The 26,431-nt window shown below is 38.1% G+C and overlaps 1 protein-coding gene across 4 annotated transcripts in view; it reads right to left on the bottom strand.

The window, feature by feature from the left end:
- dbn1 (drebrin 1) overlaps positions 1-26,431 on the bottom strand; it is a 118,495-nt gene that overhangs the window by 23,588 nt on the left and 68,476 nt on the right. For all 4 annotated transcript variants that reach the window (XM_059352454.1, XM_059352456.1, XM_059352455.1 and 1 more), the window contains exons 2-3: positions 7,370-7,425; positions 1,028-1,140 (exon numbers count right to left, since the gene is read on the bottom strand). In XM_059352454.1, the coding sequence (XP_059208437.1) occupies positions 1,028-1,140; positions 7,370-7,425 (169 nt within the window). The remainder of the gene's footprint in view (positions 1-1,027; positions 1,141-7,369; positions 7,426-26,431) is intronic.

The raw sequence follows: 26,431 nt of genomic DNA, 5'->3' as shown, positions 1-26,431 counted from the left end.
TGCAGACACATGGGTTGGCATGTTATTAAAAAAAAAAACTTTGCTTATGAACATAAGCCAGACAGCAATTATGTTTCCCTCAAAGTTGGCAAAACTAATTAGTCACATATAAACTTAATTTCTAGGCCACCAGGTTGTTTAATTCCACCTCTCTACTTCTTTTCCACATCTTCTCTTCACTCTACCACTCTGATCTACACCCGTCTCTCCTCCTCTCTGCACTCTGTCATTATGTAGATGCACTCTCTCAGGGCGCCTTCGGCTGTTGTCAGGTTCAGAAAGCAAAACATTCATCTTAAGGCTCTCAGACGAATTCAGACTGTGTTTAAATGCTATTAACACACTCTGTTGGAGACTCTAAATGCAATCAAATGAGTTCCAAAATCACAAATTATTAATTTCTTCCTATTACATTTCCTTTCCATCATGAATTAATTGGTGGACAAATTTCTCTGGTTCTGTTACACATGTGTGCTGACTCGGCTCTTATTTTCCCTCTCTGTTTGGTCTGTTACTGCATGTTCATCACTGTCATACTCATTACAGCATGAAAGTCCACTGCTTTCTTATTGAAACCACTAGAAGTGTAAATCACAGGTTTCATCACGATATGATATTAGATCAATTCATTGCACAACAATACGATAACAGGAAACTGTCATTGCCTGCAGGTGGTGCCAGTGTCAAAATTACAGGAAGTATTAATCTTTTTACCTGCAGGTGGTGACATCAGCATTTTGCATTACATCTGCAGCCTTTAATGCTGCAGCAGCTACAGGCAGGAGAAGTAATATGATCCAATCACAGAGCTGCTGAGGCTGCAGCTCTGTGATTGGATGATGTAGAGTGAACCTGTATTTAGGTCCGGCCCATTGGTGACATGGTGTCCTTATTGAAAAAATGGTTAAATTAAAAATGTGCTGTGACCCTTAATGACCTAGATATTCTCCACCTTTGAGGACATTGTAGTGTTTATGTGTAGTGTGTGTGTGTGTGTGTGCCCTCCCCCAATGGCCCGGCGACTCACCCAGTTGATGAGGATGTATCGTGGCAGAGCGGCGGTGGGATCCTTCAGGCTGCAGAAGCCGTACATCACCCTGGCGCTGTCAAAGGTCAGTGTGATCTCTGCCAGCCCGCCTCCTGCACCACAGAGCAAGAGACTGCATTAATCCTACAGTAATGTTTCTGTTACTCTGTCCTCTATCAGGGAGAATATGTGTCACATCCAAATACACATATACACCCAGTGGTAAAATATTCAACAAGTCCTCCAACCCCTCCACAATGGTTGTTTGTTCCTACCCACTAATACTAACCATAAAAGGGTTACCTACGTTAGCATCTCCTAAAAACTGTATCAGGGTATCAACATGTACTCAAATCTAAATTACAACATTTTTAAAACATGTGGTCATTTTGTGAAATGTTACCGTTTGGTTAGATTTAGGCAAAAAAAAGTACTTGGTTAGGTTTAGGAAAAGATCGTGGTTTAGTTTTTAAATCACTACATATGTTCCACGTGACTGAGGGATTTGGAGATTTTTCCAAAATTGGAGAAAATGCCGTTTTTCATTGCAGGGACAACCGAGAAAGAAAACATTTAGTCAAGCACTGCACAATATAGAGGTACTTGAAAGCTAACTGACTATTTCTCAATGTTAGGCTATTTTAAGCTCTTACTAAACTATGTTTATTTGACAGCAGTGGTGGAGTGTACTTTTACTCAAGAACTGTACTTAAGTACAATTTTGAGGTAGATGTACTTTACTTGAGAATTTCCATTTCATGTAACTTTATACTTCTACTCCACTGAATTTTCGAAGCAAATATTGTACTTTTTACTCTGCTACATTTAGTCGACAGCTTTAGTTACTTTTCAGGTCAAGATTTAACATGAAAAACATGATACATTTAAAGTGATTAAATCTTTTTTTTAAAACCTTATCACAGTACAATAAATTGTTAAAATGAGCCCTACTTTGAGAAAATTAAAACACTGCTTACATAAATGCATCAATATTAATAATGCAATATATTATATATCTATATAATATAAAACAATCTGAGTGGGACCATTCTTCATAACAAGCACTTTTTCTGTTGATATTTTAAGTACATTTTGATGCTGATACTTTTGTACTTTTACTGAAGTAAGTTGAGCTTGCAGGACTACAAAATAGCAGTTTATAATGCATTTAAATGTGTATAAGTATTATAAGCAGTTTATAATGTCTGAGTACTGAGCACTGAAAGCCATATAAAGGTATTTAAACCAAATTTAACATTAAAATGCTTCTTCTTTGCTTCTTTATCTGTAATAATATAATAATGTGTATCATTATACAATAATTTAACTATGGCAGTGACCAACCTTTTACTCATGATACTTGAAGTAGAATTTACTTTGAATACTTCATAACTTTTTTCTGCAATAGTATTTGAAAATATAGTATACTATAGTATGGTTAGGTATTCAGATCCTGTACATGTAAAGGATCTGAATACTTCAGATCAGCAGCCATGTGTTCCAGGCTGAAAGTTTTATGCCTTAGCTTATGATCCTGTTCTCCATATCTCTGTGTAGATTCAGATGTCAGAGACGTCTTCAGTACGCACACATTTGTAAACACCGCACATACAAACACACAAACATGACTGTGGTCGACTGGTTCTGATCTGAGGAGGCAGATGCATTCCTCTGGGGTTTACAGTGCAGATGAACAAACTGTGTTTCCTCTCCGTCGCTGCTGAAATATTCACGTCTCTCTCAGGAAAAGCTGCCAACATGAAGGAAACTAAAACCGCTGCTAGCAGAAGTGGCTCTTCATCATGCAGCTCTTCAGCATTAGTGATGCAGTCACTTCACTGGAGTAGCTCCAGTTTATTCCTCTCATGTGATCACTTTTTATATTCAGGACCTCTGCGTTGATGATTACATTAGACTCACAGAATAAGCTGAGGTTCTCATCAAAAGTAAATCAAAGTAAAAACCATGCGACAAGTCCAGCTCTTGAACAACTTCGACCACATTTCTGAAGACATGTCTGAGGCTGATTTCACACAAGAGAGCAACACCAACAATGTGTTTGTTTGTTTCTCAGTAGCCTACGTTCTGTCTGTAGCTGTCAGGGAGGTTCTTCTTTAAAAAGTCAACTGTTCAAGGCTGTGGACATAAACAGCTGAAGGGGAGAAGTCAACTATGACTCCCAACATGCATTTCAGACAAACACAGAGGTTTAAATTCTGTTATGTGCTCTGTTAACTCTGTTAACCACATAATCATATAACACATCCTCAAACTAGAACTTCAAGATTTGGTTGTTTGCCAATCACTCAAAATGACAAATATGACCATACAATTTAATATTGTGAAAAAAGTCACACTAGTCGTGTTTCCATCAACGTATTTCTATGCACATTTTGAAGATTTGCATGAGAAAAGCTTGATGGGAACACCAAAATACGATCAAACTGTTGAAAATGCGCATAAAAGTTATAACATTCGCTTGAGGTGTTTTTTGTCTTTAAAAAAAAAAAAAATAATGCCCTAAATGCTCTTTCTGAATAAGTTCTGGCGTAGTGAACATTGAACTCACATGACTGATCAGATGTTTCCACTCTGTCGGTCAAGATGAGCTGACATGAAAGAACAACTAAAAGTTGCCCAATTGAATCCAATTCCTGAAGACTTCTCTTCATCTCTCCTGGGTCAGAGTTTTCCTATTAGCAACCTCTTTTAGTTTGTTTTTGTCTCTTGCTCAATCTCTACTTCTTCTACTGTTTACTGACAGATTATCATACAGAATACATTACACTGCCATCTTCTGACAAAAACACGTTTATGCAGCTTTGTTTATTCGCTCAAATCCAGTTGATCGAAAAGAGCCTAATTCACATTTTTCTTTAATACGAATTAGCTTCAAAATTTGATTTGACTTGAATGGAAATACAGCTACTGCTACAGTTTTAGGATATAGTTATTTTGGTAACACTTTCTATGAAGACTACATCTATAGTGCATTATGAGCGCATTCATAGTGAATTATAATGGTCATTATAATCAATCATAATGCACTCATAAACACATATAAAGCTTCATGATGCACTATATCAACAGTTATAAATATAGCTTATAATGACTTATAAATCCAAGTGTCTTATGAGTGCTCTTGACTGGTTATAAACTACAGGCTGACTGATGAGGCTTATAATACATTACAACTACTCATCCCCCTCTATACATACACCTCAACAATCAATTGTTATAAGGACTCATAGGATGCGATAAGTATAAATAAATGATCAATGTATGCTTTAAGTAAAGTGAGGTTCATATAGACGCATCTATAATGTAGTATAGCTAATCATGATGTTTCATTGTTGGCATTAAGTAAAGTGTAACACATTTTCATGCATTTAAAAGAAGCTATGCTGCATAATAAGTCATTTCGTCAGATACCAAATATAGAGAATTACACTAAGATTAGGAATGTAACGGTAAAGCTCAGTTTCAACCTGTAGGGGGCAATCCACGTGCATATTGGTTGATTGAGACTGTTTTAATTGCTGAAATAAAGCTTGAAAAATGTACTGTCTTTTTCTCTTTTTTTGGTTTTATTCCTTAAACTGTAATTAAATCCCAAAACCAAAGTTTTCATATGTAAACCCTTATATCTACGTATTAAGTAGTGTTGGTGATTGATTGAGCTCCAAATCTGTGAATCTTAAAAATATACATTTTGTGGACAAAATATGCACGTGGATTGCCCCCTACAGGTTGAAACTGAGCTTTACCGTTACATTCCTAATCTTAGTGTAATTCTCTATATTTGGTATCTGACGAAATGACTTATGATGCAGCATAGCTTCTTTTAAATGCATGAAAATGTGTTACACTTTACTTAACGCCAACAATGAAACATCATGATTAGCTATACTGCATTATAGATGCGTCTAGATGAACCTCACTTTACTTAAAGCATACATTGATCATTTATTTCTACTTATGGCATCCTATGAGTCCTTACAACAATTGATTGTTGAGGTGTGTGTATAGAGGGGTATGAGTAGTTGTAATGTATTATAAGCCTCATCAGTCAGCCTGTAGTTTATAACCAGTCAAGAGCACTCATAAGACACTTGGATTTATAAGTCATTATAAGCTATATTTATAACTGTTGATATAGTGCATCATGAAGCTTTATATGTGTTTATGAGTGCAGTCATAATGCATTGTGATTGATTATAATGAGCATTATAATTCACTATGAATGCGCTCATAATGCACTATAGATGTAGTCTTCATAGAAAGTGTTACCGTTATTTTTTTAGAAAAGGAAGGGTATGTTGACACACCAAAACTTCTAGAAAAATATATTGGTTTGTATTCAGATAAGTGTTACTCAATTATGTTACATGGTCTACCTATTTAACCATGTCATTTTACTAGTTGCCTGTGTTGCCAGTTTCAGACAGTCACTCTTTATACTGACACTATATCCTTACTCCTGACTTTGCTCTCATCATAATTATTATGGCCACTAGAGAACAGCACCTAACAACAGATAAGGCCATTTTTTGGGCGAGGATGATGTGAACTGTAAGCTGAAGCAAAGAATTGAAAAGCTGATAAAATCACTTCACTTGCAGAATCCAGGTCAGTTTTACATTAATTCAGTTACAAAGGCGTTTTTTATTTTTATTTTTTAGCTAAAACAACTGAACTGGCTTCTTCTCAACTGCAGCTAAGGCTAATGTGTGATATAGTAAGAGCCATTTACAATCTCAAACTGACAGAAAGAAACAAGGCTAAAATATATCAAAATAATTTTAATAACACAGGCCTATACTATGGTTCAATTATGTTTTTGTGCTGTGAAACATCATCAGATCATTAAAAGAAAAATCCTAATGTGAGGTACTAGTGTGGACAACTAGTAAGTGTGAAGGAGCGGCTCCTTCACACGTATTCTTTCCAAAGTAAGGTGAGTAAAACGTGTATTAAACACTTGGGATATGTTATTTATGGCCTGTTTAGTGTCAGTTTGTGCATTACATTTACATTTAGTCATTTAGCAGATGCTTTTATCCAAAGTGACTTACAGGAAGAGAAAAAAGCAAACAATCAAGGTATAGTGCAGCAAGAGCTATTAGTGCATCAATAAGTGCTTTGAGGAGTAGAATTATCGTGTAGTGCTAGGAGAGAAGATGCTCTCTGAACAGCTGGGTCTTCAGGAGTTTTTTAAAGGTAGAGAGGGACACCCCTGTTCTGGTTGGAACTGGTAGTGTGTTCCATCAGCGGGGAACAAGAAATGCAAAGAGTCTGGATTGCCTTGGACCAACGGGTGGCAGAGCCAGGCGCCGTTCATTGGAAGAGCGCAACGGTCGTGAGGTAGCATATGGCTGAATCAGGGCATTAAGGAGACAACTTTGTAGGCAGCATTAGAGATTTGAATTTGATGTGGGCTGCAACAGGTAGCCAGTGGAGCTCGATGAGCAGCGGTATGACATGTGACCTTTATGGCTGGTTGTAGACCAGACGCGCCGCCGCGTTCTGGATCATCTGAATCGGTTTTACTGTGCAGGCTGGCAGGCCCGTCAGGAGGGCATTACAGTAATCAAGTTTTGAGATAACTACAGCTTGTGTCAAGAGTTGAGTGGCATGTTGAGTTAGGTAAGGTCTGATTTTTCTGATGTTGTAAAGTGCAAAGCGGCATGACCGGGTAACTGAGGCGACATGACTGGAAAAGGTGAGTTGGTCATCAATCATCACCCCTTAGTGCATAAACCATTACCTTAACTGTAAATGTATCTAATTACTCATATTTGTCACTCTTAGAAAAAACCTTACTTACATAATTATATGTATATTATATATTATATATACTTCTATAGAGAAAATATGTAATCTAGTCTGAGTTATAAAGGTTATGTCCATATATATTTACTAATTCACAGATAACTTGATGCAATTATGTCTTTAAAATGGACAAAAGGAGGAAAAAACCCTCTTATATTGAGTGTGTGTGCATGAAATACGGAATATTCTCATTAAACCGTAATGATCATGCAGCGCGTCATTAACTGCAGTAATAATGAATCCAGCTCTCTGATGGCTCAGTAACAATTAGGAGACAAAAAACATGATCGTTTTCCCCCCAAAGCTACAGCAGAAACCTGCTGAGCTCATCAGAGTTGCAACCAGATGTCTGCAGCAGCTAATAACCACCGTCTCCACACATGATGTTAACATGCTTATAGGCAGCCATGTTCAATAAGACATAAAACAAAGAGAAAAGCAAGATGTCGCATTTGGGACACATTAAATTCTTGGACTAGATTGTAAAAAAAAAAAACAGTAGAAACTTACCTCCTGAGGAGGCCAGTGTCAAATCATTGCTTTCATCCTCATATGCGTACAAGGCCCTGTTAGAAAGAGAGAGGGAGAGTGTAGGTCAGGAAAAACCGACAGTTTAACCTTTATAATGTCACAGATAGGGATACACTAATCTAATACCGATCTAATTGGAATATGGGCTGAGAACTGATCTGACACCGGTGTTTAATAAATAAGCTGTATGTTGAGTGACTGGGATCTCTTTCATGTGTAAGGCAACATCAAGCTTGACTTTTTTTTTTTTTTTTTTTTTTAAGTAACAAATAAATGCAAAGATATACATTTACTGAATTGTGGTTTATTATTAAAATAAAAAAAAACTGTGCACCAGAAACTTGGAAACAAATCATTAACATTAACAGGAATTATAATTTAAGCTTTAACCTTTAAACTTGAACTAAACTATGCTATGTACTCCAGGAAATAATGTGTATAGTATATATACACAGGAAGATCAGCTCCAGGAAATATCACTGTTGTTAAATCAGAAGTGAGATGATTGCAATATATTCCAGATTTGTATTTTTCTGTATAAACTTTCAATGGGCATGAAACAGTTTGTCAAAAAATAATTTGAGTGATGTTTGACGCAACAAGACTTGGCATCAACAACCACCAACAGCGGCTTGAACATCAACATGCTAACATGCTTGCAATGATGATGTTAACCAAGTTCCCAATTTTGGTCCTTAGTTTTGCAGGTATTGAATCATGAAACAACATATTAGAAACACTGAAAATTTGATCTGATGAGGGCGTCAAAGGAAAAATTGGAGGAGCGCCAGAAGGATCCACATAGAAATGTCTGCACAAAATATCATGGCAGTCTGATATTTGTTGAGGTGTTTCAGTCTGAACCAAAGATGGCTCGACAGAGTGGCATTGACATCCATAGAGCTGTGGCACAATGCTAATTAGGCAATGCTGCCATGAATTGTGCTACAGATTGGGCTGGGCGATATGGACTAAAAGTCATATCCGGATGTGTTTATGCTAAAAATCGATATACGATATATATCCCAATATTTTGATTGCAAAGTGAGGTATTTAAGTGAACATAAATACTGTATAACAACAGGAGTACCTTTTTTAAAAATCAAAGCTCCATCAAGTGCACATTTAAAACTAAAAAATATCTTAAATAAAAATAGCATATGAAATAAAATAGGCCATTTTTTTCTGAAATAAATATATTTATATGAGAAAAGGATAATGAACATAACAAAGTAACTAAATATTACAAACCCATAGTATGGGCAGCATGTATATATAAAGAAAGACTTTTTTAAAAACTATATCGATACATGCGATATGGTCTTTTCTACATGTGTATACCAACATTGGTTGTCCTCACACCTTATTTCAGTCTTTAGTGTGTTTTCTGTAAACGGTGCAATGCTAATACACAACGCAATCACGTAACTCTCTCCGCTGCAATCCATATTAACTGATTAACTTCAGATAACGAACCAGCCGCTTCCACACAGTTGAGAAAAGAAAACAGAGGTCGACAGAACAACTGACTCCCATCGTCACCAGACACAAGTGTTACAAACCTCTTTAAGATGACTGATAGAGCTGCTTTATCTGGTCAAGTGTGTGTCTCTGTGTAAAGCAGATTATTTGGTTTGATTAATGACTGTGGGAACTCTGTCTGTCGCTGCCTGCATTAGAAAAGTGCACACATCCTTTATAAACACATACTTTTGTACGATTCAGAACATTCATTGGGATAATAAACTTTCTATTCTGACTGTAAAGGGGAGAGAGGGGCATCTTGTTACAGGATTAAGGCGTCAAACTGGTTATATCTCCAACACCAGAGGGCGCTATCTTTAAAAAATCTGCGAAATAAACAGTTTCATGTGAAACTCACTATTCTGAAGTAATTTTGCTCTTGATATGTCACTTTACAACACTTCATGTTATATTTGGTTTTGAATTGGAACTGAAAAAAGCCATAGTTCAGGATAGATTTGGGGTTTCTTTAAATCTTTTTTTTTTTAATTGGTGTATATGTACAATATGTGCTGTTATGATTCTTTTTACACAATATATAATGAAGAAAATGTTGCTTGGATTGACTTAGAATTGGTGTGAGCTATACATTTTATTTATTTATTTATTTAAAGTCAGCAATCAACTGAAACTCAACAGTGATGATGTTTATTAAGCTATTAATTTTATTCCTATTTATTCTTTATGTGCTCAATTATCATCCATGTATAACATAGATTGTAATTGGCTGACAATGTAATACATTGTTTGTATATTGTATAACAATGAAAAGTGGTGAAAAATCTGTACACAATCCACTCAAAAAAAGGTCTATTTTCATCAGCTACCATATGGGTTACCGATGAATTCCCGACCTTCAAAATCAGTATTGACATCTGTCTCAAAAATTCTATATTGGTCGAGTTCTACACAAAACCATTATAACTAATGGATATATATACAGAATAATGAAAAGAAAAAAACCTTATTATTATGCATTTGTGAACAACTACCTATTACTTGATTTAATACAAAAAAAAATTGTGATTCTGCTGTACTGAGCAGACAGTGTAACAATATGCCCCTCTCTCCAATTCTAAACCCTCAGACAGCCCTTAAAATAAGGACAACATGTCCTCACTTTCCAGTCTTAAACAAGACCAAACACAAACACTCACACACTGTAGCAGCAGTTTGTCTCAGTTTGACCTCTGCTGCCCTCTCCACAGATTTTTCTTCCCAGCATAACAGACAGAATAACACTCACGCCCACGGTATATAAGCAGGCACTCACAATATGTACTCACTGCATTATATAAAAGCAATTATATGCATGCCCACACACATCCTCGTGTCTTTACCTCTGACCTCTTTGGCTGAGGTTCAATGAAGGTGTTAGAGATTAAAGACATCTCCAGATTGGATGTGTTAGACCTCTTGCTATGACCCTGCCATGAAATCCATTAACCTTCAGGTCAGAATTTACTTATTAAAATAAAACAACAAGGTTGTAGCCATGCTACCTATATACATTATGTGTGAAACTGTCTAAGGATTCTTATATCTTACGAGTGGGGTAAAAAGTCTGTACAAGAGGGGTCGTTACCGAAATCTTTAGGGTTTATCATCTGTCAGGGTGAGGCTAATTGCAATGCATCATCTGAAAACAAACTGGTAGTTATAGCTGTCAGATAAATTTACAGTTACGGAGTAAAAACTATAATGTTCAGTACAAGAACTTCAAAAAAGTTTTACATTTACATTTCTATGGGTTTGATATAGTATTCTGACATGCAGCATGTGTTTAAATGATGGACCATCTGGTGGGTCAGGTGGAGGTGAAGAGGACTTTAGCATGTCACTACTTCCAGCTATTACATAATGGATTTGGACAAATAAAAGTATTCATAGTGTTCACTCTAATGCAGACGGACTCTCTTATTAAATCAGAAGAAGTTGAAGTGGAAACTGAAAACTAAAAGGAGGAGACAATGATCAAAATTGATTTTTCTACATATTGAATGCATGCTGGGATTGAGGTTAGATAAATTCCTTTAATCTATCAGGGTTTAAACAGGAGATTATAAACTGGAGAGCAGTGCCCTGTAGATTATTGAAGATTATAAAACTCCTCACCAAACTCCCAATCAGCACAAAAGCTCTCAGCTGCTGCATACATTGATATTGATTTATGTTGTCATGCACAGAAAGTGTAAGTGCACCTGCAGACTACAGTAAAACTACGGCTGAGGACATTTCTTTAAACATCATAACACAACCTGCTGAGAGCGTCCTGGGAAGGAGGTTGATGTTGATGAAGGATGTCCTGGGTCATTTTAAGCTTGATGATCATTCTTAAGAAACCTCAACTAAGTTTAAGTTTTGAGAAATCTCCCCTCACGTTGTATTTCTTTCTCTTCATCTCTGTCTTCCTGTCCTGTTCACCTCTGTCATATTGTTTGTGTGTTTTTTATACGTTTTAGACGGGTTGATGGTAAATTTCGTTGTACTACCCTGTGCAATGACAATAAAGGCTTCTGATTCTGATTCTTCATTTACGAAGAAGAATAAGTGTGTGCATGTGCTGAAGACCGCCACGCCTACTGAAAAAAAGTCACCTCAGAATTGAACTGGACACTATGTGTTGTTGTTTTTTTTTCACAACTACATTCATCGTTGCAGACCTCCATGTGCCTCCATGTCGGCTCAGTCCAGATGACCTCATGCCCCTTCAGCCTGAAGCTTTAGTCTGGCCACTGTCTGACATTCTGCTGACCTCATCTTCCTCTCCTCCATCCCGTCTGATTTTGCAGAGTCACTCTCTGCTTCCAACCTCCCCTCCTCTCTTTCCATGCCAGACTGTGCATTTCATTGCCAAAATCTCCTCTTTTCCAATCAGCTCTATTTATCCGTCCTCTTTTTCACTGTCAGTCTGATCATTTTCAGCCACAGGCAGCTGTTGTCAGCAAAAAGAATTGAAAAAACATGCTGAACGCTATCTGCTCGCAACCTGGCAGACAGACAAAGTTAGCAACTAGCTGATGAACAAAGTGGAGCATTTAGCAGCTAAAGAGCCAGATATTTTTTTCAGGAGTTCGTGGAGACCAGAACTTGGGAGCACGAGGGGGAGGATTTTGGATGGAGAAGGGAGTGGATTTCTTTCAAAAAGATGGAACGTCGCCTTTTCTCCCACTCCATCCAGCTCCAATATCGCTCCAGTACAGCTCACACCATGAGCTCAAAGCATGCCTGAGCCCGACCCAAAGCAAATCTGTGTATTGCACACCCACACTATTTTCTATCAAAATCAACTGTTGCGAGCTTGAGAATCAAGTTCATAAAGTGTTTCCTTTTTTTGAGTGATCAGCCTGAAGCTGCTTTGAGGAGGAGAGGTAACAAACATCCCCGAACCACTCCACTCACTAGAGCTAAAATGAGAGAACAAACAATGGAGAAATACGGTTCAAAATTGAAGCTAACGCTGCTCCTTGACTGATGGATGTGTAAATAAGCTCTTTGCTTGGACATGGCAATGTCAAATTTCTGTTTACAGCTCGTGCTCCCAAAAAAAGATTGCCAGTTTGATTTTACCTGGAGCCAATCTAAACTGACAGCTATAAATCTTTATCATTATCAGACTGATCAATAAATTAAGATCTGAAGCTGTTCTGTCCGTGAGTTCACATATTGCCTAAAAAATACAGAAAATGTTTAAGTAGGTCTTATCTTGATCATTTCATCACATATTAGAAATCTACATCTAAAAAAACCCCCACTGTTGTCCGGTTGCCTCCGATTGATGCAAAATGCATGCTGGGATCCTTTTCTAAGCCAGCTTGCAGAGGACATTTGGGATCATACTTGTTTATATGCAGGTTTTAAAATTGGCACAGTAGGCCAACTTGAGCTGCAACTTATAGTCAATGAGAACAAAAGTTCAGACAAACAAGTCATGTCATGTTACTAGATCATCTAATATGGATGCATCCCATGAGGAGATAGGCTTTGAACATCACACAGTGAAACATATCTCGGTCTATGGCAGACACTAGATGCTAATAACAGTGACTACTACAACTACTGCTCTTAATGATAAATTAATGATAAATAGAAAATATTACAGCTGATGAAGACAACAGGGTGAAAAAAACGATGGAAGAGAGAAACGAGGAAGTGTTTAAGATTGATAGAGAGACAGAGAGAGAGCATCTCACTCGCTCACTCGATGCTCTATTAATAATTCTCTTTAAAGCAGACAGCTGTTTATTATTCATATAAAGCCCTCATGACCTAGAAACCGCTCTGTGTGTGCGTGTGTGTGTGTGAGTGTGTGTGTGTGTGTGTGTGTGTGTGTGTGTGTGTGTGTGTGTGTGCAGCTGGGCATGTAAGAGGAGGAAGAGAGGAAGAAGAGGAGAAAAATACAAGAAAGCAGGTAGAGAAAAGGGGAAGGAACAATTGAAAGAGGATGAGGAGGAAAATGAAGAAGAGATTTCAGAGTGAGGAGATGGAAACAAAGATGGCACAAGGGGGAAGGGATGGAAAAAGACAGAACAAGAAAAAAGAGAATGAGAGGAGAAAAGAGGAGGGATGGAAAAAGTAGAGAGTATGAGTAGGAGGAGTAGGAGGCAGAGAGGAAGAACAAACAGCCAGCAGCAGGATAAACCATTAGTGGGGTAATGAGGGATTGAAGAGGACTTGATTAATCAATTCAACATAAGTGTGGAGGTCATAATCAAAGAACTTATTTGGACATCACTTCGACCTTTTCATGAACAAGTCTGGCTCTAGCAATATTGCTTCATCTTTGTCATACAGATAAGTGTGAGAGAACAGACTGTTCTTGAACAATTTTAAGAAAACAATACATTTATTGTCATTAGTTTTGAGCTAATTTGAATTTGAACACAACCCACATAGTCATTAAATATCCGCCTCAGTTGAGTGACAAGCTAATGATACTATAAGACAGTTACATTCTACAGCCACATGGAAATAGAACCAAAGGTTCAATTAAGAGCCCTAAAAGGAGATCATATTTATGGTTAAAGTGACAAAGCCACCTCGCAGAGGCATGAATTATGACTCCTCATGTCCAACGGCAGCACATGAAGAAATAAGGAGACATCAAAGGAAATGTAATAAATTGCACTTTGAATTGCTGCACACATGTGTAAACTGATCTTTAACTTTAATAAATCAAGGATTAACTTAAGAATAGAACTCAAGAATTTAAGGCATCACTGGTGAGCAATTGATATACAAATTATCAAGTTGTTTTCCCTTAATAGACAGCTACATATTAAGTCTATCAAGGATGTGCTATAGTCCTTGGATTAGTCAACAAAAGAAGGTCACTGTTTAATTCCAGTCCTAACCTTAACAAATTAAATCTGAACATGTTTTTGTGTTTCAACAAATGTATTTTCCAACAGTGATTTTGAGCGGTTTTTGAACCAAATCAAAAATGCTTCCTTACATTGCTTAACCCGATTATTCGACATCATGATTATTTTTTCCAACACGTCATGATAGAATAGGTTGTTTGCCAAAGAGCGTATAAGACCATTCTCTTAACATGACATGGACACAGACTGAACTCCTTGGTAGGTTTAAGCAACAAAACTATTTGGTTATGTTTAGGAAAAGATAATGGTTCATGTTGTTGAATGACATTGACCTTAATGTCACATAACCACGTAACGTGACAAATGGCTAAGTTCAAACAAAAGCTTGAATTTCAAATAAAAATTGTCCGTCCTATTGAGCATACACATACATAGAACACATGTATATATGCAGATCACAAGGTTGCACTGAATTGTTCAATGTGTATGAAAATAATGAGAATCAAAAGCTGTGGCCCTGAAAGTCATCTCAACCCAACACAGCACCTATGGGAAATATACTATATATAGCCAATGTACAGTGTGTGTGTGTGCGCGTGTGCGTGTGTGTGTGTGTGTGTGTGTGAGAACATGCCCACGCTGCCTTTGATGAGCAGAAGAATTCACTGTAGTGCTTTCAACTGGAGGCGGCACAACAGCTTTCCTCTTTAATCTGCTTTTTACTGTAGGAGGATGTGTGTGTGTGTGTGTGTGTGTGTGTGTGTGTGTGTGTGGCACTAAGTGAACTAACACTGACTTTCATATAACCGATTTTATTACGCCTATTCAGGTTTCTGTGTCGCTGTGTCAGAGCCAAAGATGTTGCGTGATGTTAACATTTATATTTCATTTGTAAGACTTAGCAGAGCTTCAATATAGTACGCCTCCACATAGTGTTCTAATTAAAGGGCAGCAGCACTAACATACAGCCTGAGAATGATGGAGAAATAGCACAGAAAAAAATTCTAAATTATATAATAGCTGCAGTGAGATAAAGAGATCACATCATTAAGTGTGTCTGGACTTAAATCATTGAAGAATCAACTTATCGCAGGTAAATTAAACAAATTAAGGTAGTATTTTAAAATGGGCCTCAAGTTTTTTAACAATTCCTTTATACTTTTATTTTCTGCCCTTCCTCCTTAGTGTTTCTCCTTCATTTGTTGCCAGTGATACAAAACATAAATCAAATTTGTTGCAAATTCACTCACACACATGAAGCAGATTGGATCATTTCATCCCTCCCAGTCCATCAAAACAACAGTAGTCTCTCAACAGGAAGAAGTTATTTTAAGCTGAAGGCTGATCCGCACCGTGGCAGACTTGCAAATCACAAATTCTCAGGACCAAGAGGCAACTAACAGAGCTAATTTTAAAATATTGCAGAAGATGAATAAACAGAAGCACGGAGGAGGAGCTGTGGCGACATGTTGGATCTCACTTACAGGAACAGGATGGCTCAGGACTTTATAAACACCTCTCTGACACAGTCTCAACAAACACGGGACAGTGTAAACTTTTCAAATCTGTTTCCTTTTTGTTTTTTCCCCAACAGAACTGCCTGTCAGAAATGTCTTGTTTTAATGGGCAAAAAGAAAGCCAACCAGGAGCCCAAAATTGGCAGGTCTGAGCAGAAAAATTAAGGGTAAATTGAACAAGTGTATTGAAAAAGTTAAATAACGTTGCAGCGTTTTGTGTGGAAGTTGCTTTCAGCTGCTTCAGATTTTCTAATTTTTGCTTTTTCTATTATTGTGTCCACCTCCTGCAAAAGCAGTGCATTGCATTGGTTTTGAGGCAGCTGCCAAGTTAAACCAACCCCACACCCTGCAGGGAGTGTCTCCATGGCAACCGGGCAGCATCCCCCATCGTTCTCTCAGCAACAGCAGTTTGTGACCTGAGGGGAGCAGCGATGTAAAGATATGGCAGGAAGGGAAGGAGGGTGAAGGGCGGCTGAAGGGCAAAACATCAGGTAATCACACAACATGCAGTGTGTGTGTGTGTGTGTGTGTGTGTGTGGGTGTGTGTGTTGGATGATGATCTAGCTGGACTCACTTCACATCTTCAAAAGATGTACTGGGTTGTGTCTGTAGAATCTCCTTCATACAGTAATCAGTAGTAATAAATCAAATCTATTGTAGTTTCAACTTAATCTTATGGAACAGAGTATATGAAATGTGCAGTACCTTCAGATTTCAGCACACACATCTCTCAAATAAAATTTTCTTCTAAATTTGTTTCTGCTGTCCTGTGTAGTTGGGCACAGACTGCAGATGGCACTGCTGATGTTGCATGCAACAATGCTTAACACGCAGTCAGGCAGGTAGGTCATATCTTTTGGCCACAGAGTTCGAAGGAGGGTATCATTTCAAATTTGCCTCATTATTGCTAAAATGATGTAGCCTAACCAATACTTATAATATATAAACATGTTTTTTACAGAACCATTATTTCCATTTAAAATTGTATAATATGTCACTTTTCCGCATTTAAAAATGACTAGGACTATGTTGTCCTTAAATTATTCCTTAAGGCCTCAGAAATCTGTCATTTATTTAAACTGTTTTGTCTGGTCACCTGTTAGTGGTGTCATAATCGGATGATGGATTATAGTCATCAGACATCTGGATTTAAAATGATCACAGAAACAGGCTGAGCAAACGTTAGCAGCAGCTTGGCTCGCAGCCCCTCCAAGACTTCCTGTGTTCAGCAAACAGTGTTGGAGACACACAGATTTATTGAAACGGTTTTGTCTGTGTTTTATCAGTTTTAATCATAGACTGTAATCAGCAGGTCTGTTTGACCCCTAGTGGCAGAAAATTATATATTGTGCATTTGCAAAGTTTCCTGCCTACTCAGCTTTACTACTCAAATGTTACTCATCTAAATGCCAGTGATAGAAAAGGAAGCATTGGAGATAAAAACTCAACCACTCCAGGCTTTTTACAGCTGTATGCACTCACTACCTGAGACACTCAAATCTCATCTCTTGCATACATGCAGAACTGCAGCCTGCACGCCAAAAAATAACAAAAAGGTCACTTGATGGCTTCCAAGCTTGCCAGTTATGGATAGTGCACTCTGTGCTTGTTAGCAAGTAGATAGTGAGATTTAAAAGCAGAGTACAGATTTCACCTACATGGAGAGGTACATGAAGAAGGAAAAAAGTCTGAAAAGGTAAAAGTTTGCAGAGACTCTCCGCTGCAGTGTGGTTGATAGTCAGACGTATGTAGAGTTTGTTGATTTACTGTGAAAACCGTACACAAGTAGAATCAGCACAAGCTCCTCAAAGCTTTTGTATGCCCATAAAGAAGGCCAACATGTCAGCATCACAGCTTATGCACATGGTTTTGGATTTATCATTTCATCAGCACGAGGGAAAATTTGAAGGCCACAGTTGAACTTAATGAATTATAAAACAAAAATGGAAATCTGTTTGGAGCAATGAGTTCCTCTTTGAAAATAACATGGGTAACACTTACAGGCATTCTTAAAACACGAGCTGAAGAACAGGCCCAAATCAGCGATTTGCAGATTTAATCATTGGGATGGCATTAAATTATTGTGTAAGACTCAGTAATTTCTGTTTATTAGATCAGTCTAACATTCTAAAGATCCAAGCGTGTAGAAATTGCACCAGTTGCCATGACAACCTGATGAAAATTAGTAGTACTGAGACTTCCACAGTCTAAGTACCGAACAAGGAAATAATGCTGACAGAGTTCAAGGTTCGAAATCTCCCTCCCCAAGGCTCCAGCCTGGAGCTGAAAATGGAAATCATCTACACTCATTCCACTTTCAGGCCACTTGGACACCAATCCTGCCAAAAAGCTCTTTGCCGCTCCGAGCTGCTGCTGTCAGCTGTTCCTACTGACTCAGTGAAGAAGAAACACAAGAGAGAAGCCAAACTGCAGAGGCTCATTTAGAAAAGAAAAATCTGACAAAGTGGAGTCAGCAGTTAACTATGAGACTGAGAGAAACTAACAGAGTGAATGAAAGACAGAGAAGAACCTTACTTACTGGTCATCTCATCATCCATCCACTAATCTGTAAAGTTTCCATATGAAAAGTTGTCAGTTTTGCAACTCTACTATGCAAGTTAATTATAACAAATGCAGTAAAAATGGGCCAATAGCCTCTTTGCATATAAAGTCATACGTCAGTGCGCTTACCAGAAGGAGGGCAACTACCAACACTGCACAAGTATCTATTATCAGCACTGTTTAAGGCTGTTCCAATTGATCAAATCAGGAAAAAACAAGGGCTACTTTTGAATCCTGAAAATACATAAAGAGAGAAAGTAAAAAAAAGATTCTGAGAAATGGTAACAGCTGTAGATCAAAATCCTCTGTCCTAAGTCTAGCTGAGCAGAGTCAACTCATGTCTAGCTGTACTTTTAATAACTGTTAAGGTTATTAAGTGTAAGTGTTGCATTAAACTATTTTGACTTCATATCGCCATGTAATTAGAATCTGCTGTGACTAAGTTATTTGTGTTATAAAGCCATGGCCCAGGTTTTAACAGAGTCACGTCACCTTTGGGATGGCTGATCAACAAGCTAGAAAATAGTCACTAAAGTTAGCTAGCTAGTAACCTGATTCGTGTAGCAGTCATTCAACACTACTTAGGTTCCCAGGTTGTGGACCCAACCACACACAAAAAAGTTTTAGACTTTTAAACATTTTCATTTGTCTCACCATGAAGTAGGAGGTTGAAGGCAATCATTTGTCCAAACCAAGAAAGTTGTGGGAAACTAGCCTTTTCTATTTTGATTGGATAACATCCATTATTGGAGCTAGAGTACGAGTCTGGCCTCAGTACCACTACTTTGAAGTCTTGCTCTTGATCTCGGGCTTTGTTGCAGTTAGAATTGTCTTGGTCTCGGCTATTAATCAAGTTGTTCCTGGTTGTAGGAATGTTCCAGTTGTACACAACATTGACTGATTTTACCAACATGCAACCTTAGAATAGTTTGGTGTTAGAAGATAAATCAATCTTGTATATAGATAGATTGTTTCTGTGTATTCTAACTTCTTAATCCCTATTAGCATTGGAAAGACACTAGTGCCTATTATGGTCTTGAACAGGACTTGATTTGCTCTGGACTTGGTCTTAACTTGAACTTGATTAAGTTGGTCTTGACTGCAGGCTGGTATAATACATCTGTAATAAATCTATAAAATCTGCATGCTGGTTCAACCCAACTAGAGACAGTGAGCATGAAATGTATTATATCTAAGAAAGCCTAACAAACTGTCTATGGTAGCATAAAATGAGTTAGGCCAAAGTGTTAAAATACACTGTGATCAAATACAGATGCAATTTTAATGTGTGCATTGTTTCTTTCCGTTATTTGTCCAAATTCAAAGCGAACCATGCTTTGTTCCCCAAAGCAAATCTAATATTTATCCTCTAGGCTTGAGAGTTATGGATTCCTCTTGGGGTTTTTAATAGCCAGAGGGAAAAGAAAAATATGTGCGGTTGAAGAGATACACAGAACAGAGAGACTGTAAATACAGACAAAGAGCTGTGAAGACAGAAGCATGCAGACAGAGAGCATTGTGGGACAGGACAGAGAGAACTATGGGGGATGATTAAGTATGCTGGCAATGACTGTTATTCCTGTGGTTGGATAACATAGCCAGATTTATTGAGCGAGAAACCTACTTTGTGACTTAATGCGAAAGAAATGAGGCAGACAGACATGACGGTGGAGAATTATGGGTAATGTTTCTGAGGGAGTGAAAAGGGGCATTAGGGAACAGCCGTGACTCCTGTTCCTGTTGGTCTGAGAATGCAGAAATGTGCATGCCAATCTGATGAGTAAGACACGAGTGTGAGTGGTGTGAAAGGCAGAGATGGGAAAACAAGACCAATAATCTGTAGCTGTGGCAGACTCGAGATGCCTTCCTAAAAATAACCCGAAATATTCCAAATCAAAGATGATATGAGCTTTCATTATGACAAACAGTGGGAGGACAAAGACAGTGGAAGAACTTAAAAATATCAGAGAGTAGTATTTCTTTTCAGCAAGGAGAAAAGAGGAGAAAATAAGGACAAAAGGATGGCTTGAACATGAGCATCTGTCTGGGCCTGCATTAAATTATAATGAGGGGAAGAAGAAGTCTCTAGTAATGGCTTCCCTTGAGTATATCGTCATTGCACTGGTGCAAAGAGAGGTGGAGGGCAGTGTGAATGAATGCAATATTACAGCCATTTACAGTTTGAAGCCTCAATAAAAAACATAGACAATCCAAACTTTTTAACTTTGCAGTGGAGCTACAATAGTATCAAATATTGCAGTAAATGAAGCTGGCCAAAAAAGTGTTTTTAAAAGTATATTTTTCAAAATGTGTTTCAGGCTGGGCTGGGTATGGTTTAAAGTTTTCGACAAAATTAGTTAATTTACTTAGACCAATTCCAGAAATATCATTTAACAAAAACAAGCCAAACTGTACAAGAACTATACCTAAGTAAAATGTAGTCTAAAACTGGAATTTATGATCAAAGAACAATTACAATTCTGATCAGATCTAATACTGGTATCTGACAGAGATGTGGACTTTTTGGACAAATTGTGATCTATACTTGTATTCAAGTTACTTTCGTTGACTGTTCTCGACAGAAAATAAATGACTTTAGACTCGGGGGGACTTTCATTGACATAACCTATGACTTGACTTGCCCAAGAAAAAAAAGGACTGAGACTTGGCTGAAAATTGGACCAAATGTTTCACATCCAAAACACCAATTTTTAACATAGAAATACTGTACATATTGGACATCTTTTTAAATACACTGTAGGCATACCACATACAATCTTTCCATTCTTTCTCTTTTCTTTTAAGCACACAAACATGGAGACACTACTCTGTGGGAGGTCATGCAGCGGTCACATCTCAAACAAGATCAACGTTAGCACTGTGACACGCCTGCTTTCAGCCAGCAGCAGGGAGACGGAGGGTGGCGGCTCATAAGAGACAGCTTTAGACAAATCTACAAGCTTCTAGAATGAAAATACTATACATTAGCCAAGATCATTTTATCATCTGTAGAAGTAGCTATTGTCTTTTACATTATGCTGAAAACTTTATATTGTAAAGCAGACTTTTTCCAAACAAGGTCCCTCAGTGCTGGAGTCACAGAGCAGCAGAAACATCAAATATGAGCATGAGTGAACTTTATCCTTTAGTTTACTGCCATCTATGACGTCATTCCTGTTGCATGTCTCCCATTGCACAACCCTACCACCATCCTTCAGTACATGCTCGTGGCTAATAATGAATTCACCACATGGAAAGAGAAATTATCTTGCCAAACCAGTAGCTGCTGAGGCAGCACAATAACTGAGGGAACATTTTCCATCAGTAAGTAAGACAAGAATTTGGTGAGCAAACCATCAGGCTCACCACTCGCCTAACTGTCTGTCTCCGTGTTTGGCTGTGGGTTCTTTGTAGTGCTGAAATTGGGAAAAGGCTGACTTGCAATTGATTTTTTAAAGGAATACTGCCGTGATCAGCAACTGTTTTGTTATGTTTGAAAGAGCTGAGAGAACTTGAACAATGGCAGCACTTTGCGAAAGGTTTGAGAGATGGCACATAAATCAACGGGTCTGTCGTTAAAAGAGTGAGGATTTCTCAAAATACTAATCTGAAACCAAAATAAGTTGCATGTCAAAGCCAAGCTTTCTACTTGGCAACAGGAATGCAAACATGAAGACTAGAAAGACCAAACAAAAGCTTAAAATCATCTTGTTGTGAACAACAGTTTTGGATGAATTAAAAAAAGAAGATGAGTTTCCTACGAAGCAGGTTGAAACTGAAAATAAAAAGTTTGGAGTTGTGGAGAAATACATCTCATGACTTAAGATGAAGTGAAACTATTTACAGGCCTCCACTATAAACTGAAATGAAACCAGTACAAATAAAACAGAGAAGTTAGATCTAACATTTACAAACAACCTGACATTAAGAAGAAAAAAGGAAATTAGCTTTGGTCCCTAAATAATAGCTTTCATTTTTCTGTTGGGCCCCAGGCTGGAAACATTATGGTCATCCATGGTGATGATCCTACTTTAACTAAAGTAGAGAAACAAGGAGTGGACATTAAAGAAATGCATCAGAAGAGGTAGAGACCACAAGCTTGGACTCTTAAGATTCCCTAAACATGGAGTCTGTTGTACAGAGAGTTCTACAATGTTCATCTACCACAGTGATGGTGTGCTACCGTACAATGTTGTTTCATTGTCCTATAGTCTCTTCCTAAGTGCATTGTAGGCTACAAAGGTTATAATCCTTTGGGAAGAATGTTTATCTACCAGAAGTTCTGCAATGTTTGGAGTATTCACTTGGCAGAGTTCAAGAATCTTTCTCTCACAGAGTTCTATAATACCCTGGAATCTTGGAAGACATATGGAGTGTAATGTTTCACAATTTAACAGCACATTCTTGTATAAGTGCTAGAATATCTGTGGAAGATAAACCTGAGAGTCAAGCACAATATATAATTGTGTTCACATTCCAAAGTTGAAGTAGGTTTCAGGGGGGTTGTGGGAGGAAGTTTCTAGGATCTCTTGAATGTTTGTCACTCAGATCTAGATTGCATATCTGCCTGAGAGGCTGTTGGCCAGCCGGGTCTACAATGTTATTTGATGTTCAGTCTAGCAATAGCAGTATAAAAAGGTGTTTTTTTCTAGTCTACAATGTTCTGATGTCTGATAAAGCTCAATGTTTGTTGGCTACAGAGGTCTGGAAATCATATTTTCCAGAGTAAAAGATGATGTTATTTTGCCAAAAAAAGAATGTCTACATGTTTTTTTAGTATAGTTGTTGGCCAGAGATATGTAGATGTTTGTCAGAAACAACCGTCAGAATGTTTAGCAGTCAAGGTTGTTATGGGTAAGGTCTATACATTTGGCTACCAGAGATCTCAATGAGTTTCCGGTGTTTGGCATACAAACATTTTACATTCTTCTGTTTCTCCAATTAATGTGCCAACTACATCTAAAGCATCCAGTTACCAGATATTTGTGATAAATTAACAATGCTTATCCACTAAGATCTTGAATGTTTGATGTCCAGACTTGACAATAATGTGTCTGTAATTCCAGACAGAAGTAAGTTTTGTTTGCCCAAGAAGTCATTCAACGCTGCCTTTGTGCAATGAAACAGAGTGTTGCAGAAGGACAGGACAGTCACAACAGCCTCAGCTGTTCCCCAAAGTCTGTCACTGTGATTTAGTCAGCAGAATGTTTTTTTTTTCTTGTTCTGGGCCCTTAGGAAACATCACATACACACATATCACCATCCCTTCCCAGGTCCTTGCACACTCGACTCACCCTAATCAGCTCTCTAGGGACCCGAATGAGGTTTTAGGAGTGTGTGTGTGTGTGTGTGTGTGTGTGTGTGTGTGTGTGTGTGTCCCAGGACTCAGAGGTCTGGTTGAACACTGACTCAGCAAGACCGAAAGCAGTGACAGACTTATACAACCACACTTCACTACACTACATACACACCCCTCACTGTTTCTCCGACTGTTACAGAGGCTCTGCATTGTTTCCAGGGTTTTATTGAGCATTCAGTATTCGTCCATCCTCAGTCTACTCATTCTCTCCTCTACGCTAAAAATGCAGAAGTGCCTCAGGAAGAAGTGGGGACACTGGTCCATTATTCCAGAAAAAGTCAAAATATTGTGACAGATAAGCTAAAATTCTCTGTTTAAGATTCTACTCAAGGTTGAGCAGTGAGAGTCTGTCTCTTTAAATACAGTAGAGATGGTAATTCAATCTGTGAAAATGCTGCAGCACTGTAGATGCTGGTAGCAATGCTGAAAATATGCTTGAGGTGATGTTGATGCTGGAGAGTGACTAATGAAAAACAGCTTAGAGGACAGAACTCATAAAGTACAGGTTCATGCTGTGCTTGGAACATACTGTTTAACAATGTCTCGTTTCCACTGAACAGTTGCCTGTATTGTAGGGGTGTAGATGGATACACAATTTCAAACTAGAGTCAAAGATAGAGATTCATGCATCTGATATGTTGCATTAGCAGTGCATTGTGCACCAGGTAAGGCAAACGCAGAAGAAATCAAACTGAAATGATGTCTTTGTCAAAGGCTTGATTAGTGCAGATGAACACCTGTTCCTCTCCATGATTGGCTGATTAGCTGCAGGTGTGGGGAAGTGCTTGACACAAGGAAAGCAGATTTCATGAGTACATTTCATCGTGCACAATAGCACAGCTCGTTTAATAAAACTTAATCCCACAAATTATTTGTGAAAACATGATCTGTTAAGCATGTCAGAATAGTATTTTGTATTTAAGTTGTTGCAGTTGCTCCTTTTCTTTTTCCTTGTGATTTCAGTTGATTTGTTGGTCCATCACTTTCTTCCAGACTGAAACAATAATTAGTATTTCTAATACTATTAAAAATACATTTTCTGCTCTGTTGCTTATGCAAATCACCAAAAAGTTTGTTCAAAGTTTGTGCACTTTTTGTCCAGTGAGTAGCAATAGAATGGTAAAAGGTACGTAGGTCCAGGTCTGACACGTAGGACCCACCAACCAACCAATCCAGGATTTTAAACCAGTTCAATGTTTGTGTCCTGTTGTTGGAAGTTATGCCCGGAAGTAAGGTTTTTTAAGCCAGATTCTTTTATTTTTACCTAACCTTAACTAAGTGGTTTTGGTGCCTAACCCAAACCAAGTGCATTTAAAGTGTTTTAAACAGTGATCGTCACACACGTGTTATCACCTGTTTGCAGCACATTAAAGTAGGTCTAGTGTTCAATCATTAGATTTACAGACAGCTTTTCATCTATTTCCTCATATTAAAAATGATTTCAAATAAAAAATCTTGGAATCATTTTATCTATTTTTTATTATGTGATATGTATTTTTTGTTATGTGGCACTGACAGGTCGTTCCAGCTGGGTCTCTCCATGGAGGCCTTTCACAGCCCTGCTTTGTGTGCTGGACGGGTTACAATAGACTTCCTGTGGCTGTGGAGCCGCCGTCTCCCCTGCACCAATCAGATCTCAGCACTGACCAACACAGTGTCCAGCACAATGTTGGGCCGTTGCCCTGTGAGCAGTGGACGAGTGTAAACAGGAGGGAAAACAGGGAATGTTTGGACGGACCTGATGGTGTGCAGAGATAGTCCTGGCCTCTGAAAAGAAACCTACAAGCTCGTTCTATTCAAAGACTTTGGTCCCTGCACTGATAAATGAGCCTGAAACAAGTTATTTTGCCTACTTTACTGAAACATACATTGAAAATGCTTTATGCAACATATTCTTATTTTCCTTTTATGGTCATGCCCTGACACTATGACCTGTGACCTCTTCTCCAAACACTTCTTCTGTTACCTGACCTCGGTTGTAATACTGAAAGCTCAAAAAAACAACATCTGTGACACAGGATCCCTGCGGTGTTGAGACTGACTGCTCGTGACCCGCAGTGCAGCAGCCAAATGTCAAATATCATTCTTGACATTCCTGCTGTGTTTTCCTGGTAAGTAAATGTCTGTCAGGCCTCCCCCATTTGTTTCAATGATGTCATACATCGCACTCACTATGCAAACTATCCTGTTTACTCTGATAAGCTAAGACAGACACTTTCAGCATTGTAAGATACAGCTGTGGAAATGACAGGCTTACATAGAAATCAGACGATGTGCAGCCTTTGAAATGACAACCGTGTGGGAATTGAGTATTGTTCGAATGTTAGCATAATGAATTATAGGGGGAAAAAAATGCCAAAAGTATTATTCAAACCACCCATCCATGTTTAAATTTCTTACAGTCAGAAGGTGGAGGCAATGGTGTTCATGCAGCTGTACCCCTCTGGACTAATTAAGAAACATATTATCATCATCATCATTATAATTAACTATACTGTTGTGCTGCTATTGTTCTTATAATTATTATTGTGAGAGACCCTGCTAATTTCCCCTTCCACGAGTCATGATCTAAATAGTCTGGGTTTATTTCTTTCACTGACTTTGTGTTTCCACACTTTCCTCCATTTTTTCTCATGAGTATAAATGCTACATGTGATTTATTCTGAAGTTAGTGTCAACAAATCAGATGAAAATACTGACACCAACAATGTGTTAGTTCGTCTCTTTCTATCTGTGGCTCTCAGCTCCAAGCATA

The sequence above is a fragment of the Centropristis striata genome, chromosome 15, assembly GCF_030273125.1.
Source record: "Centropristis striata isolate RG_2023a ecotype Rhode Island chromosome 15, C.striata_1.0, whole genome shotgun sequence".
Taxonomy (NCBI): domain Eukaryota; kingdom Metazoa; phylum Chordata; class Actinopteri; order Perciformes; family Serranidae; genus Centropristis; species Centropristis striata.
Note: the sequence above shows the minus strand (reverse complement) of the source record. Positions and strands in the feature narration are given on the sequence as shown.